This window comes from Cololabis saira, chromosome 2, assembly GCF_033807715.1.
Source record: "Cololabis saira isolate AMF1-May2022 chromosome 2, fColSai1.1, whole genome shotgun sequence".
NCBI lineage: Eukaryota > Metazoa > Chordata > Actinopteri > Beloniformes > Belonidae > Cololabis > Cololabis saira.
This window is the reverse complement of record NC_084588.1, coordinates 1735667-1750170: the sequence shown is the minus strand read 5'-3', so window position 1 is coordinate 1750170 and position 14504 is coordinate 1735667. Positions and strand designations below refer to the sequence as shown.

Sequence of the window (14504 nt, the reverse complement as noted above, 5' to 3'; positions counted from 1 at the left end):
GACCACATTACACCAGGAAACTGGACCACATTACACCAGGAAACTGGACCACATTACACCAGGACACTGGACCACATTACACCAGGAAACTGGACCACATTACACCAGGAAACTGGACCATATTACACCAGGAAACTGGACCACATTACACCAGGAAACTGGACCACATTACACCAGGAAACTGGACCATATTACACCAGGAAACTGGACCACATTACACCAGGAAACTGGACCACATTACACCAGGAAACTGGACCATATTACACCAGGAAACTGGACCACATTACACCAGGAAACTGGACCATATTACACCAGGAAACTGGACCACATTACACCAGGAAACTGGACCATATTACACCAGGAAACTGGTCCACATTACACCAGGAAACTGGACCACATTACACCAGGAAACTGGACCATATTACACCAGGAAACTGGACCACATTACACCAGGAAACTGGACCATATTACACCAGGAAACTGGACCACATTACACCAGGAAACTGGACCATATTACACCAGGAAACTGGACCACGTTACACCAGGAAACTGGACCACATTACACCAGGAAACTGGACCACATTACACCAGGAAACTGGACCACATTACACCAGGAAACTGGACCATATTACACCAGGAAACTGGACCATATTACACCAGGAAACTGGACCATATTACACCAGGAAACTGGACCGTATTACACCAGGAAACTGGACCGTATTACACCAGGAAACTGGACCACATTACACCAGGAAACTGGACCACATTACACCAGGAAACTGGACCACGTTACACCAGGAAACTGGACCACATTACACCAGGAAACTGGACCACATTACACCAGGAAACTGGACCACATTACACCAGGAAACTGGACCATATTACACCAGGAAACTGGACCATATTACACCAGGAAACTGGACCATATTACACCAGGAAACTGGACCGTATTACACCAGGAAACTGGACCGTATTACACCAGGAAACTGGACCACATTACACCAGGAAACTGGACCACATTACACCAGGAAACTGGACCATATTACACCAGGAAACTGGACCATATTACACCAGGAAACTGGACCATATTACACCAGGAAACTGGAGCACATTACACCAGGAAACTGGACCACATTACACCAGGAAACTGGACCACATTACACCAGGAAACTGGACCACATTACACCAGGAAACTGGACCACATTACACCAGGAAACTGGACCACATTACACCAGGAAACTGGACCACATTACACCAGGAAACTGGACCATATTACACCAGGAAACTGGACCACATTACACCAGGAAACTGGACCACATTACACCAGGAAACTGGACCATATTACACCAGGAAACTGGACCACATTACACCAGGAAACTGGACCATATTACACCAGGAAACTGGACCATATTACACCAGGAAACTGGACCACATTACACCAGGAAACTGGACCACATTACACCAGGAAACTGGACCATATTACACCAGGAAACTGGACCATATTACACCAGGAAACTGGACCATATTACACCAGGAAACTGGACCACATTACACCAGGAAACTGGACCATATTACACCAGGAAACTGGACCATATTACACCAGGAAACTGGACCATATTACACCAGGAAACTGGACCATATTACACCAGGAAACTGGACCATATTACACCAGGAAACTGGACCACATTACACCAGGAAACTGGACCACATTACACCAGGAAACTGGACCACATTACACCAGGAAACTGGACCACATTACACCAGGAAACTGGACCACATTACACCAGGAAACTGGACCACATTACACCAGGAAACTGGACCATATTACACCAGGAAACTGGACCATATTACACCAGGAAACTGGACCATATTACACCAGGAAACTGGACCATATTACACCAGGAAACTGGACCATATTACACCAGGAAACTGGACCACATTACACCAGGAAACTGGACCACATTACACCAGGAAACTGGACCACATTACACCAGGAAACTGGACCATATTACACCAGGAAACTGGACCACATTACACCAGGAAACTGGACCACATTACACCAGGAAACTGGACCACATTACACCAGGAAACTGGACCACATTACACCAGGAAACTGGACCATATTACACCAGGAAACTGGACCATATTACACCAGGAAACTGGACCACATTACACCAGGAAACTGGACCACATTACACCAGGAAACTGGACCACATTACACCAGGAAACTGGACCATATTACACCAGGAAACTGGACCACATTACACCAGGAAACTGGACCATATTACACCAGGAACCTGGACCACATTACACCAGGAAACTGGACCACATTACACCAGGAAACTGGACCACATTACACCAGGAAACTGGACCACATTACACCAGGAAACTGGACCACATTACACCAGGAAACTGGACCATATTACACCAGGAAACTGGACCACATTACACCAGGAAACTGGACCACATTACACCAGGAAACTGGACCACATTACACCAGGAAACTGGACCATATTACACCAGGAACCTGGACCACATTACACCAGGAAACTGGACCACATTACACCAGGAAACTGGACCACATTACACCAGGAAACTGGACCACATTACACCAGGAAACTGGACCACATTACACCAGGAAACTGGACCATATTACACCAGGAAACTGGACCACATTACACCAGGAAACTGGACCACATTACACCAGGAAACTGGACCATATTACACCAGGAAACTGGACCACATTACACCAGGAAACTGGACCATATTACACCAGGAAACTGGACCACATTACACCAGGAAACTGGACCATATTACACCAGGAAACTGGTCCACATTACACCAGGAAACTGGACCACATTACACCAGGAAACTGGACCATATTACACCAGGAAACTGGACCACATTACACCAGGAAACTGGACCACATTACACCAGGAAACTGGACCACATTACACCAGGAAACTGGACCACATTACACCAGGAAACTGGACCATATTACACCAGGAAACTGGACCATATTACACCAGGAAACTGGACCATATTACACCAGGAAACTGGACCACATTACACCAGGAAACTGGACCATATTACACCAGGAAACTGGACCATATTACACCAGGAAACTGGACCACATTACACCAGGAAACTGGACCACATTACACCAGGAAACTGGACCACATTACACCAGGAAACTTGACCATATTACACCAGGAAACTGGACCGTATTACACCAGGAAACTGGACCGTATTACACCAGGAAACTGGACCACATTACACCAGGAAACTGGACCACATTACACCAGGAAACTGGACCATATTACACCAGGAAACTGGACCATATTACACCAGGAAACTGGACCATATTACACCAGGAAACTGGACCATATTACACCAGGCAACTGGACCACATTACACCAGGAAACTGGACCATATTACACCAGGAAACTGGACCACATTACACCAGGAAACTGGACCATATTACACCAGGAAACTGGACCATATTACACCAGGAAACTGGACCACATTACACCAGGAAACTGGACCATATTACACCAGGAAACTGGACCACATTACACCAGGAAACTGGACCACATTACACCAGGAAACTGGACCATATTACACCAGGAAACTGGACCATATTACACCAGGAAACTGGACCACATTACACCAGGAAACTGGACCACATTACACCAGGAAACTGGACCACATTATACCAGGAAACTGGACCATATTACACCAGGAAACTGGACCACATTACACCAGGAAACTGGACCATATTTCACCAGGAAACTGGACCATATTACACCAGGAAACTGGACCACATTACACCAGGAAACTGGACCACATTACACCAGGAAACTGGACCACATTACACCAGGAAACTGGACCACATTACACCAGGAAACTGGACCACATTACACCAGGAAACTGGACCATATTACACCAGGAAACTGGACCATATTACACCAGGAAACTGGACCATATTACACCAGGAAACTGGACCATATTACACCAGGAAACTGGACCATATTACACCAGGAAACTGGACCACATTACACCAGGAAACTGGACCACATTACACCAGGAAACTGGACCACATTACACCAGGAAACTGGACCATATTACACCAGGAAACTGGACCACATTACACCAGGAAACTGGACCACATTACACCAGGAAACTGGACCACATTACACCAGGAAACTGGACCACATTACACCAGGAAACTGGACCATATTACACCAGGAAACTGGACCATATTACACCAGGAAACTGGACCACATTACACCAGGAAACTGGACCACATTACACCAGGAAACTGGACCACATTACACCAGGAAACTGGACCATATTACACCAGGAAACTGGACCACATTACACCAGGAAACTGGACCATATTACACCAGGAACCTGGACCACATTACACCAGGAAACTGGACCACATTACACCAGGAAACTGGACCACATTACACCAGGAAACTGGACCACATTACACCAGGAAACTGGACCACATTACACCAGGAAACTGGACCACATTACACCAGGAAACTGGACCACATTACACCAGGAAACTGGACCACATTACACCAGGAAACTGGACCACATTACACCAGGAAACTGGACCATATTACACCAGGAACCTGGACCACATTACACCAGGAAACTGGACCACATTACACCAGGAAACTGGACCACATTACACCAGGAAACTGGACCACATTACACCAGGAAACTGGACCACATTACACCAGGAAACTGGACCATATTACACCAGGAAACTGGACCACATTACACCAGGAAACTGGACCATATTACACCAGGAAACTGGACCACATTACACCAGGAAACTAGACCACATTACACCAGGAAACTGGACCACATTACACCAGGAAACTGGACCATATTACACCAGGAAACTGGACCATATTACACCAGGAAACTGGACCATATTACACCAGGAAACTGGACCACATTACACCAGGAAACTGGACCACATTACACCAGGAAACTGGACCATATTACACCAGGAAACTGGACCACATTACACCAGGAAACTGGACCATATTACACCAGGAAACTGGACCACATTACACCAGGAAACTGGACCATATTACACCAGGAAACTGGTCCACATTACACCAGGAAACTGGACCACATTACACCAGGAAACTGGACCATATTACACCAGGAAACTGGACCACATTACACCAGGAAACTTGACCATATTACACCAGGAAACTGGACCGTATTACACCAGGAAACTGGACCGTATTACACCAGGAAACTGGACCACATTACACCAGGAAACTGGACCACATTACACCAGGAAACTGGACCATATTACACCAGGAAACTGGACCATATTACACCAGGAAACTGGACCATATTACACCAGGAAACTGGACCATATTACACCAGGCAACTGGACCACATTACACCAGGAAACTGGACCATATTACACCAGGAAACTGGACCACATTACACCAGGAAACTGGACCATATTACACCAGGAAACTGGACCATATTACACCAGGAAACTGGACCACATTACACCAGGAAACTGGACCATATTACACCAGGAAACTGGACCACATTACACCAGGAAACTGGACCACATTACACCAGGAAACTGGACCATATTACACCAGGAAACTGGACCATATTACACCAGGAAACTGGACCACATTACACCAGGAAACTGGACCACATTACACCAGGAAACTGGACCACATTATACCAGGAAACTGGACCATATTACACCAGGAAACTGGACCACATTACACCAGGAAACTGGACCATATTTCACCAGGAAACTGGACCATATTACACCAGGAAACTGGACCACATTACACCAGGAAACTGGACCACATTACACCAGGAAACTGGACCACATTACACCAGGAAACTGGACCATATTACACCAGGAAACTGGACCATATTACACCAGGAAACTGGACCATATTACACCAGGAAACTGGACCATATTACACCAGGAAACTGGACCATATTACACCAGGAACCTGGACCACATTACACCAGGAAACTGGACCACATTACACCAGGAAACTGGACCACATTACACCAGGAAACTGGACCACATTACACCAGGAAACTGGACCACATTACACCAGGAAACTGGACCATATTACACCAGGAAACTGGACCACATTACACCAGGAAACTGGACCACATTACACCAGGAAACTGGACCATATTACACCAGGAAACTGGACCACATTACACCAGGAAACTGGACCACATTACACCAGGAAACTGGACCATATTACACCAGGAAACTGGACCACATTACACCAGGAAACTGGACCATATTACACCAGGAAACTGGACCACATTACACCAGGAAACTGGACCACATTACACCAGGAAACTGGACCATATTACACCAGGAAACTGGACCACATTACACCAGGAAACTGGACCACATTACACCAGGAAACTGGACCATATTACACCAGGAAACTGGACCACATTACACCAGGAAACTGGACCATATTACACCAGGAAACTGGACCACATTACACCAGGAAACTGGACCATATTACACCAGGAAACTGGACCATATTACACCAGGAAACTGGACCATATTACACCAGGAAACTGGACCACATTACACCAGGAAACTGGACCACATTACACCAGGAAACTGGACCATATTACACCAGGAAACTGGTCCACATTACACCAGGAAACTGGACCACATTACACCAGGAAACTGGACCATATTACACCAGGAAACTGGACCATGTTACACCAGGAAACTGGACCACATTACACCAGGAAACTGGACCACATTACACCAGGAAACTGGACCATATTACACCAGGAAACTGGACCATATTACACCAGGAAACTGGACCATATTACACCAGGAAACTGGACCACATTACACCAGGAAACTGGACCATATTACACCAGGAAACTGGACCATATTACACCAGGAAACTGGACCATATTACACCAGTCATGAAATCACTACACTGGCTTCCAGAGTTTAAAATCTTACTGCTGGTCTAAAATCCATGCTGGATCTGTTAGTTCCTATGAAGCTCCCAGACCCCTGAGGTTCATCTGGATCTGGTTTGTTGTGGTTCCCCAGAACCAGAACAAGCAAGGTTCAGCAGCGTTCAGTTATTCTGCTCCTCACCGGTGGAACAAACTTCCTGTAGACCTGAGGTCTGTTCCAACTGTAGATCCTTTAAATCAGCCCTAAAAGTTCACAGCAGCAGTAGCAGCTGTTACCATGGTAACAATAGCAGTAGCAGCACCGCTCCGCTCTTTCCTGTTTATCCTAGCCCAAACAAGATTACATTATATAATATTATTATATATGAATATTATATTATATAATATTATTACACTTAATATTATACTTATGACATATATACGTATCTGCGCAGCACTTAGCAACCAAACGCTGCTGCATTGCATTGTGAGAAGTTTCTGTTTAGCTAGTGTCCATCAATCCACACTAATACATTTCTCCAGAATGAGTATGGATAGTACATACTATTGAGTACGTACTAATGTTTCGGACGCACTAAAAAATCTCACGTACTGTTTTTGCTACTCATTAGGGTGGAAGGATGGGATTTGGGACGCAGCCTCTACGTCTGTCTTGTTGCAAAGGTAGCACCATGTCACACCTGGAGTCACAGAGCTGCTCACCAGTCTGGTATCACAGATGGTCGGGACTGGAGACGGAGTGACGGCGGCTGTGATGTTATACAGGTGTGGCCAGAGCTGAGTTACTCCCCAGTGCGTCCCTGAACGGTTCTGCTCAGTGAACTGGTGTTTATGAGGCTATAGCACCACCTGCTGACCACAGCATTAAACTGGTGGAGGATTCCAAGCGTCAGTTCTCTGTTGATCATCATTTCTAATTCATTTTGTTGGTAGGTGGAAACACAAACCATCATCACTGCACTGATTCAGTGTGTCGGCAGGTGTGTGTGTGCGTGTGTGTGTGCGTGCGTGTGTGTGTAGCTGTACACAGTACTGGACTACATCAAGTTCTGTATTGGGAATGTGACTGTAAAAAAACCGTCCGGGTTTTTCCGAACCAGAAACCCTGGATGACTAACCAGGTCCGCTCACTCCTCAGGGCCCGCAACGCCGCCTTCAGGTCAGGGGACAGAGCTCTGCACAGAGCTACTCCAGCTGACCTGTCTAAAGGAATTAAGAAAGCCAAAGCGGACCACAGGATGAGAATAAAGTCCCACCTGTCCAGTAACAACTCCCGGGAGGTGTGGCGGGGAATACAACACATCACTAACTTCAGAGGCAGTGATGTGTCAACCGCAGACCTGAGTGCACCACGAGCAGAGGAGCTGAATGGCTTCTTTGCTCGCTTTGAGACACCACAGCAGCACTCAGCTGCTCCAGCCCCGCCCACCCCCCCACCAGGATCCTCCATCACCCCCCCACCAGGATCCTCCATCACCCCCCCCACCAGGTTCCTCCACCACCCCCCCACCAGGATCCTCCATCACCCCCCCACCAGGATCCTCCACCACCCCCCACCAGGATGCTCCATCACCCCCCCACCAGGATCCTCCATCACCCCCCCCACCAGGATCCTCCATCACCCTCCCACCAGGCCCCCCCCCCACCAGGTTCCTCCATCACCCCCCCACCAGGATCCTCCATCACCCCCCCACCAGGATCCTCCATCACTCCACTCACTGTACAGGAGCATGACGTCAGACGGGTTGCTCCTGGCAGTGAACACCAAGAAAGCTGCCGGCCCAGACGGAGTTCCAGGCAAGGTGCTCAGCGCGTGCGCCCACCAGCTCACCCCCACCTCCACCAGCTCACCCCCACCTCCACCAGCTCACCCTACCTCCACCAGCTCACCCCCACCTCCACCAGCTCACCCCACCTCCACCAGCTCACCCCTACCTCCACCAGCTCACCCCCACCTCCACCAGCTCACCCCCACCTCCACCAGCTCACCCCCACCTCCACCAGGATCTTCAACACCTCAGGCAGTCGTCCCGTCCTGCCTGAAATCTGCTACCATCATCCCGTTGCCGAAAAAGTCCCCCGCCACCAGCCTGAATGATTACCGCCCAGTGGCCCTCACCCCGGTAATCACCAAGTGCCTCGAGAGACTAGTTCTTCACCACATCAAGAACCACCTCCCCCTGGACATTGACCCATTCCAGTTCGCCTATCGAGCTAACAGATCCACTGAGGAGCCATCGCCGTAGCTCTACACTCTGCTCTGACCCACCTGGAGCAACAGCAGAGCTACATCCGGATGCTCTTCGTGGACTATAGCTCCGCCTTCAACACAATAATCCCAGACATCCTCATCACAAAACTGACCACCATCGGCCTGCCCCCTCTCACATGTGCCTGGATAAAAAAACTTTCTCACCAACCGTCCCCAGACTGTGAGACTCGGCCCCCACCGGTCCTCCACCCGCACGCTGAGCACCGGCTCTCCACAGGGCTGTGTGCTGAGCCCCCTCCTGTACAGCCCCGGTGCTCCACAGGGCCGTGTGCTGAGCCCCCTCCTGTACAGCCCCGGTGCTCCACAGGGCCGTGTGCTGAGCCCCCTCCTGTACAGCACCGGTGCTCCACAGGGCTGTGTGCTGAGCCCCCTCCTGTACAGCCCCGGTGCTCCACAGGGCTGTGTGCTGAGCCCCCTCCTGTACAGCCCCGGTGCTCCACAGGGCTGTGTGCTGAGCCCCTCCTGTACAGCCCCGGTGCTCCACAGGGCTGTGTGCTGAGCCCCCTCCTGTACAGCCCCGGTGCTCCACAGGGCCGTGTGCTGAGCCCCCTCCTGTACAGCCTCTACACCAACGACTGCAGTCCCACCCACAACAACAACCTGATAGTGAAGTTTGCGGACGACACTACGGTGGTCGGACTCATCTCAAAGGGGGATGAGGCAGCCTACAGAGAGGAGGTCCTGATGTTGACAGCCTGGAGCTCAGAGAACAACCTCACTCTGAACACCGGAAAACCAAGGAGATCATCGTCAACTTCAGGAAACAGAACACCGACCCAGCCCCCTCTACATCAACGGCCAGAGAGTGGAAAGGGTCCACTCCTTCCGGTTTCTTGGCCTCCTCATCTCCGACAGCATCTCCTGGTCTGATGGTCACCGCCATCACCAAAAAGGCTCAGCAGCGGCTGCACTTCCTGAGAGTCCTCAGGAGATACAAGCTGGACCCCAGCCTGCTGCTGACCTTCTTCCTGAGAGTCCTCAGGAGATACAAGCTGGACTCCAGCCTGCTGCTGACCTTCTACCTGAGAGTCCTCAGGAGATACAAGCTGGACTCCAGCCTGCTGCTGACCTTCTACCTGAGAGTCCTCAGGAGATACAAGCTGGACCCCAGCCTGCTGCTGACCTTCTACCTCTCATCCATCCAGAGCCTGCTGACGTACTGCATTACAGTCTGGTACGGCAGCTGCACTGCTGCGGACAGAGGAAGGCTGCAGAGGGTGGTGAAAGCAGCGCAGAGGATCATCGGCTGCCCCCTCCCCCCCCTGACGGACATTTACACCTCCCGTTGCCTCAGCAGAGCCACTAACATCATTAAAGACAGGTCCCACCCCGGCTCTGACCTGTTTGACCTGCTGCCTTCAGGAAGACTCTACAGAGTCATCAGGTCAAAAACAAACAGACTCAAAAACAGTTTTTTCCCCAAAGCCATGATCACCCTGAACAAGATGTGAATTATCCTCGTTACTGTCTTTTTTAACTGTGCAATACTTCTCCCGGACTCTGTGCAATATTCCTACATATGTATATACTGTCATCTGTAAAAAACTGTCATCTGTAAAAAAAAAAAAAAAAAAAAGAAAATGATTCAAATGCACCTTAACCTTTTTTATATTATTTATATTTCTTATATTTCTTATTGTTTTATTTTTCTTATTGTTTGCACTACTGCTATTTGTCTTGCACTGGAGAGGTGATGCTGCTTCAAATCTCACTGTACCCAGGTACACTGACAATAAAGTATTCTGATTCTACTTCACCTCGATGTTGAGCAGCCAGGTCTGCAGGTTGGCCACAGCCTCCTCCCCCAGCGCCAGGTTCCAGACCACCAGGTACAAGGCCTTGTCGGTGAAGAAGCACTGGTTCACCGTGGTCATGCTGGCCTGGCCGCCCACGTTCCACACGTTACACACCAGGCCGTCCCTCTGTAGGCAACACACGTTCCACACGTTACACACCAGGCCGTCCCTCTGTACGCAACACACGTTACACACCAGGCTGTCCCTCTGCACGCAACACACGTTCCACACGTTACACACCAGGCCCTCCCTCTGTAGGCAACACACGTTCCACACGTTACACACCAGGCCGTCCCTCTGTAGGCAACACACGTTCCACACGTTACACACCAGGCCGTCCCTCTGCACGCAACACACGTTCCACACGTTACACACCAGGCCGTCCCTCTGCACGCAACACACGTTCCACACGTTACACACCAGGCCGTCCCTCTGTAGGCAACACACGTTCCACACGTTACACACCAGGCCGTCCCTCTGTACGCAACACACGTTACACACGTTACACACCAGGCCGTCCCTCTGCACGCAACACACGTTCCACACGTTACACACCAGGCAGTCCCTCTGCACACAACACACGTTACACACCAGGCTGTCCCTCTGCACGCACACACACGTTAAGGCTGAGATATGGTTCTGCGTCAAACCGACGCTGTGCCTACGGCGTGTGGTACGCGTCGACGCGTACCACACGCCGTCACTGACGCCTTCGCTGACACGCATCTCCCAAAAATTGTAACTACAGACCAAGAGGGCTGTGATTGGTTCGCTTGGTAGCAACGCATTTCCGTTTTCCGGTTTGAAGCAGTCGTGAACTTTCAGCGCTCTTCTCTTCGTGTATGTGTGATTTTTTTTTGTTTTGGTTTTTTGCACAGTAGCTCAGGTGGTAGAGCGGGTCGTCCAATGATCGGAAGGTTGGCGGTTCGAATCCCGCTCCATCCCAGTTACTGTCGTAGTGTCCTTGGGCAAGACACCTTACCCACCTTGCCCCGTGTGAATGTGTTTGAATGTTGGTGGTGGTCGGAGGGGCCGTTTGGCGCGGAATGGCAGCCTGCCCCAGGGCAGCTGTGGCTACAAACGTAGTTTACCACAACCAGTGAGAATGTGTATGAATGAATCATGGTCTAAGTGTAGCACTTTGAGATTCATTGAATGGAAAGTGCGTTATAAGTTAAATGCATTATTATTATTATTATTCAGGAAAAGATTACAAATTAGCGGTCACGGGGGTTCTGCACCGTGGAGAAATGGAGTGACGGAGAAGTCCGAAGGTTCACGACAGCGTCACGATGAGCGCGTAGGCACGGCGTCGATTTGACGCAGAACTATAACTCAAGCTTTACACACCACGCTGTCCTTCTGCACGCAACAAGAGTCAAGAGTCAACCCTCCCGGGTCTGTGCTGCCAGTGTTGTCCTCACATTGTTTTTGGCCGTGCTGCTTTTGTCCAGCTCCCAGGTGCAGGTGGAGACGCTGCCCTCGGCCTGGGTGAAGGGCGACGCCTTGCCCGTCAGCAGGGCCTCCACCAGGGCCGTCTTGCCCTGCCTCGGGGGGCCGATCACCAGCATCTTCAGGAGTTTACACGGCTCTGCTTTCCGAAGCTGTGCTTGGAGGAAAGCCAGGACAGATGCAGGACCTGCCAAAGCAGAGGGGCTGAGTTTGGCTCATTTCTGGAGATCACTCGGGTCCAACACTGCTTGCACATGAGTGTGTTTGAGTATGATGCATTTCGGTCCTACTGTGTCAGACTTGCACTAAAGTTCTTCTCTACTTCTGACCTCACAGCTTCTCCTGATTGTTAATTCAGTTCAGTTTATATGTATAATGGGGTCCAACGCTCGGTGAATTCTGCTTGTTTCAGGTTTTGTGTGTTTTCCTATCCGGACAGGATAGGGGACCAGTTCTGCTGAACCGCAGCAAACCTCCCTCCCTAAACGTATCCAACACACCCACAGTTAAACTCAAGGCCATGAAACCATCAGCAGCCTTGATAACCTGCTTTAATAATCACAACAGCTTATTTTCATTTTTAATCTTATTCCTTCTGTGAATGTCATTTATTTTATTATCAGGGCCCGAGCATTTACAGTGCGAAGGCCCTATTGTATCTGTATGTCTTTCTTTCTTTAATTTTTCCGACGAAAGGAGGGCCTTTTTTTCCCCCTAAACGTGCCCCAAAAATCACCAAATTTTGCACCAAGCCAGGCCTGGCGAAAAATTTGATATTTAAGGGTTTGCATTAATGGGCGTGGCCTAATGGCTGAACAGCGCCCCCTAGAAAACTTTGTGCCTCAAGCCCCACAATACGGTTTGACGTACATGCACGAAAATCGGTACACACCTGTATCATGTCACAACTTAAAGAAAAGTCTCTTGACGCCATGGCCGAAACCCAACAGGAAGTCGGCCATTTTGAATTAATCGTGTAATTTTGGCGAAATTTATGCCATTTCTTCGGCCGCTTCTTCGCCTGAACCGTAACGTGCACCCAGGTGTGTTATACATTAAAATGTGTGTCTCCATCCTGCGACAATGCGCATTACTTTTCTAAGTCAAAAGCGTTACCGTGGCGACAATAGACGCCAAAAAGCGCACCCCCCTAAAGACTCGTGGGTGGTGTCATCGGACTCGGTTTTGCCTCCCTTCACCTTAATTGCTGCAAATTAGCCCCGCCCCTTCATCTGATTGGTCCATATCTGATAGCTCTTACTTTCTGCCATAACCTTTGAATGGTTTGATATAGAGAGTCGTGGGTGTTTCATCCGCTAAATGCCCAACCCTGAAGAATCTACATCAAGTCATACAAGCTTCCACTGCAGCCTGAACGTGCACAAGGGTGGAGCCGTTCATCGCTGCTTGCAGCTTTAATTATGAGTGTATTTGCAGTTTAATGTATTTGTATTTTAGTTCTTCTGTGAAGCGCTGTCTGTGAAAGGTGCTATATAAATAAACCTTTCCGTATTTATAAAAGCTGTTTATGAAGGTTCTAAAAGCTGTCAGCAGCGGCTTTGTTCCCATGAGTAGCACGTCCACCTGGGAGTGAAGGCTCCGTCAGTGATGGGTGCTAGCGCTACCGTTTCCTGCTGCGGGTTTGTGTTTGCACATGTTTTCAGCGCCTATCAATGTGCTGAAAATACGCTATAAAGTAAATGCTCAAATCACATGACAGATGTCTCACGTCTGGCTCATCTTGTTGGCCAAGAGGAGAAAACAAAACAAGTAAGTAAGCTAGTGTTTATAGCAGTGATAATAAAGGTTATTGTGAATTCATGAACAGCTGAGGATCAATCTCTCTGTCGTTCTCTGCACATCTTTGAGCCTTAACCCTTGTGCTGTCTTTGGGTCAAGGAAGGAAGGAAGGAAGGAAGGAAGGAAGGAAGGAAGGAAGGAAGGAAGGAAGGAAGGAAGGAAGGAAGGAAGGAAGGAAGGAAGGAAGGAAGGAAGGA

At 49.1% G+C, this 14504-nt stretch overlaps 1 protein-coding gene across 1 annotated transcript in view; it reads right to left on the bottom strand.

Annotated features, from left to right (window-relative positions):
* Window positions 1-14504, bottom strand: part of lrrk1 (leucine-rich repeat kinase 1) — a 163258-nt gene that overhangs the window by 84249 nt on the left and 64505 nt on the right. The window contains 2 exon segments of the mRNA XM_061735983.1: window positions 11017-11181; window positions 12480-12694. Coding sequence (XP_061591967.1) covers window positions 11017-11181; window positions 12480-12694 — 380 coding nt within the window.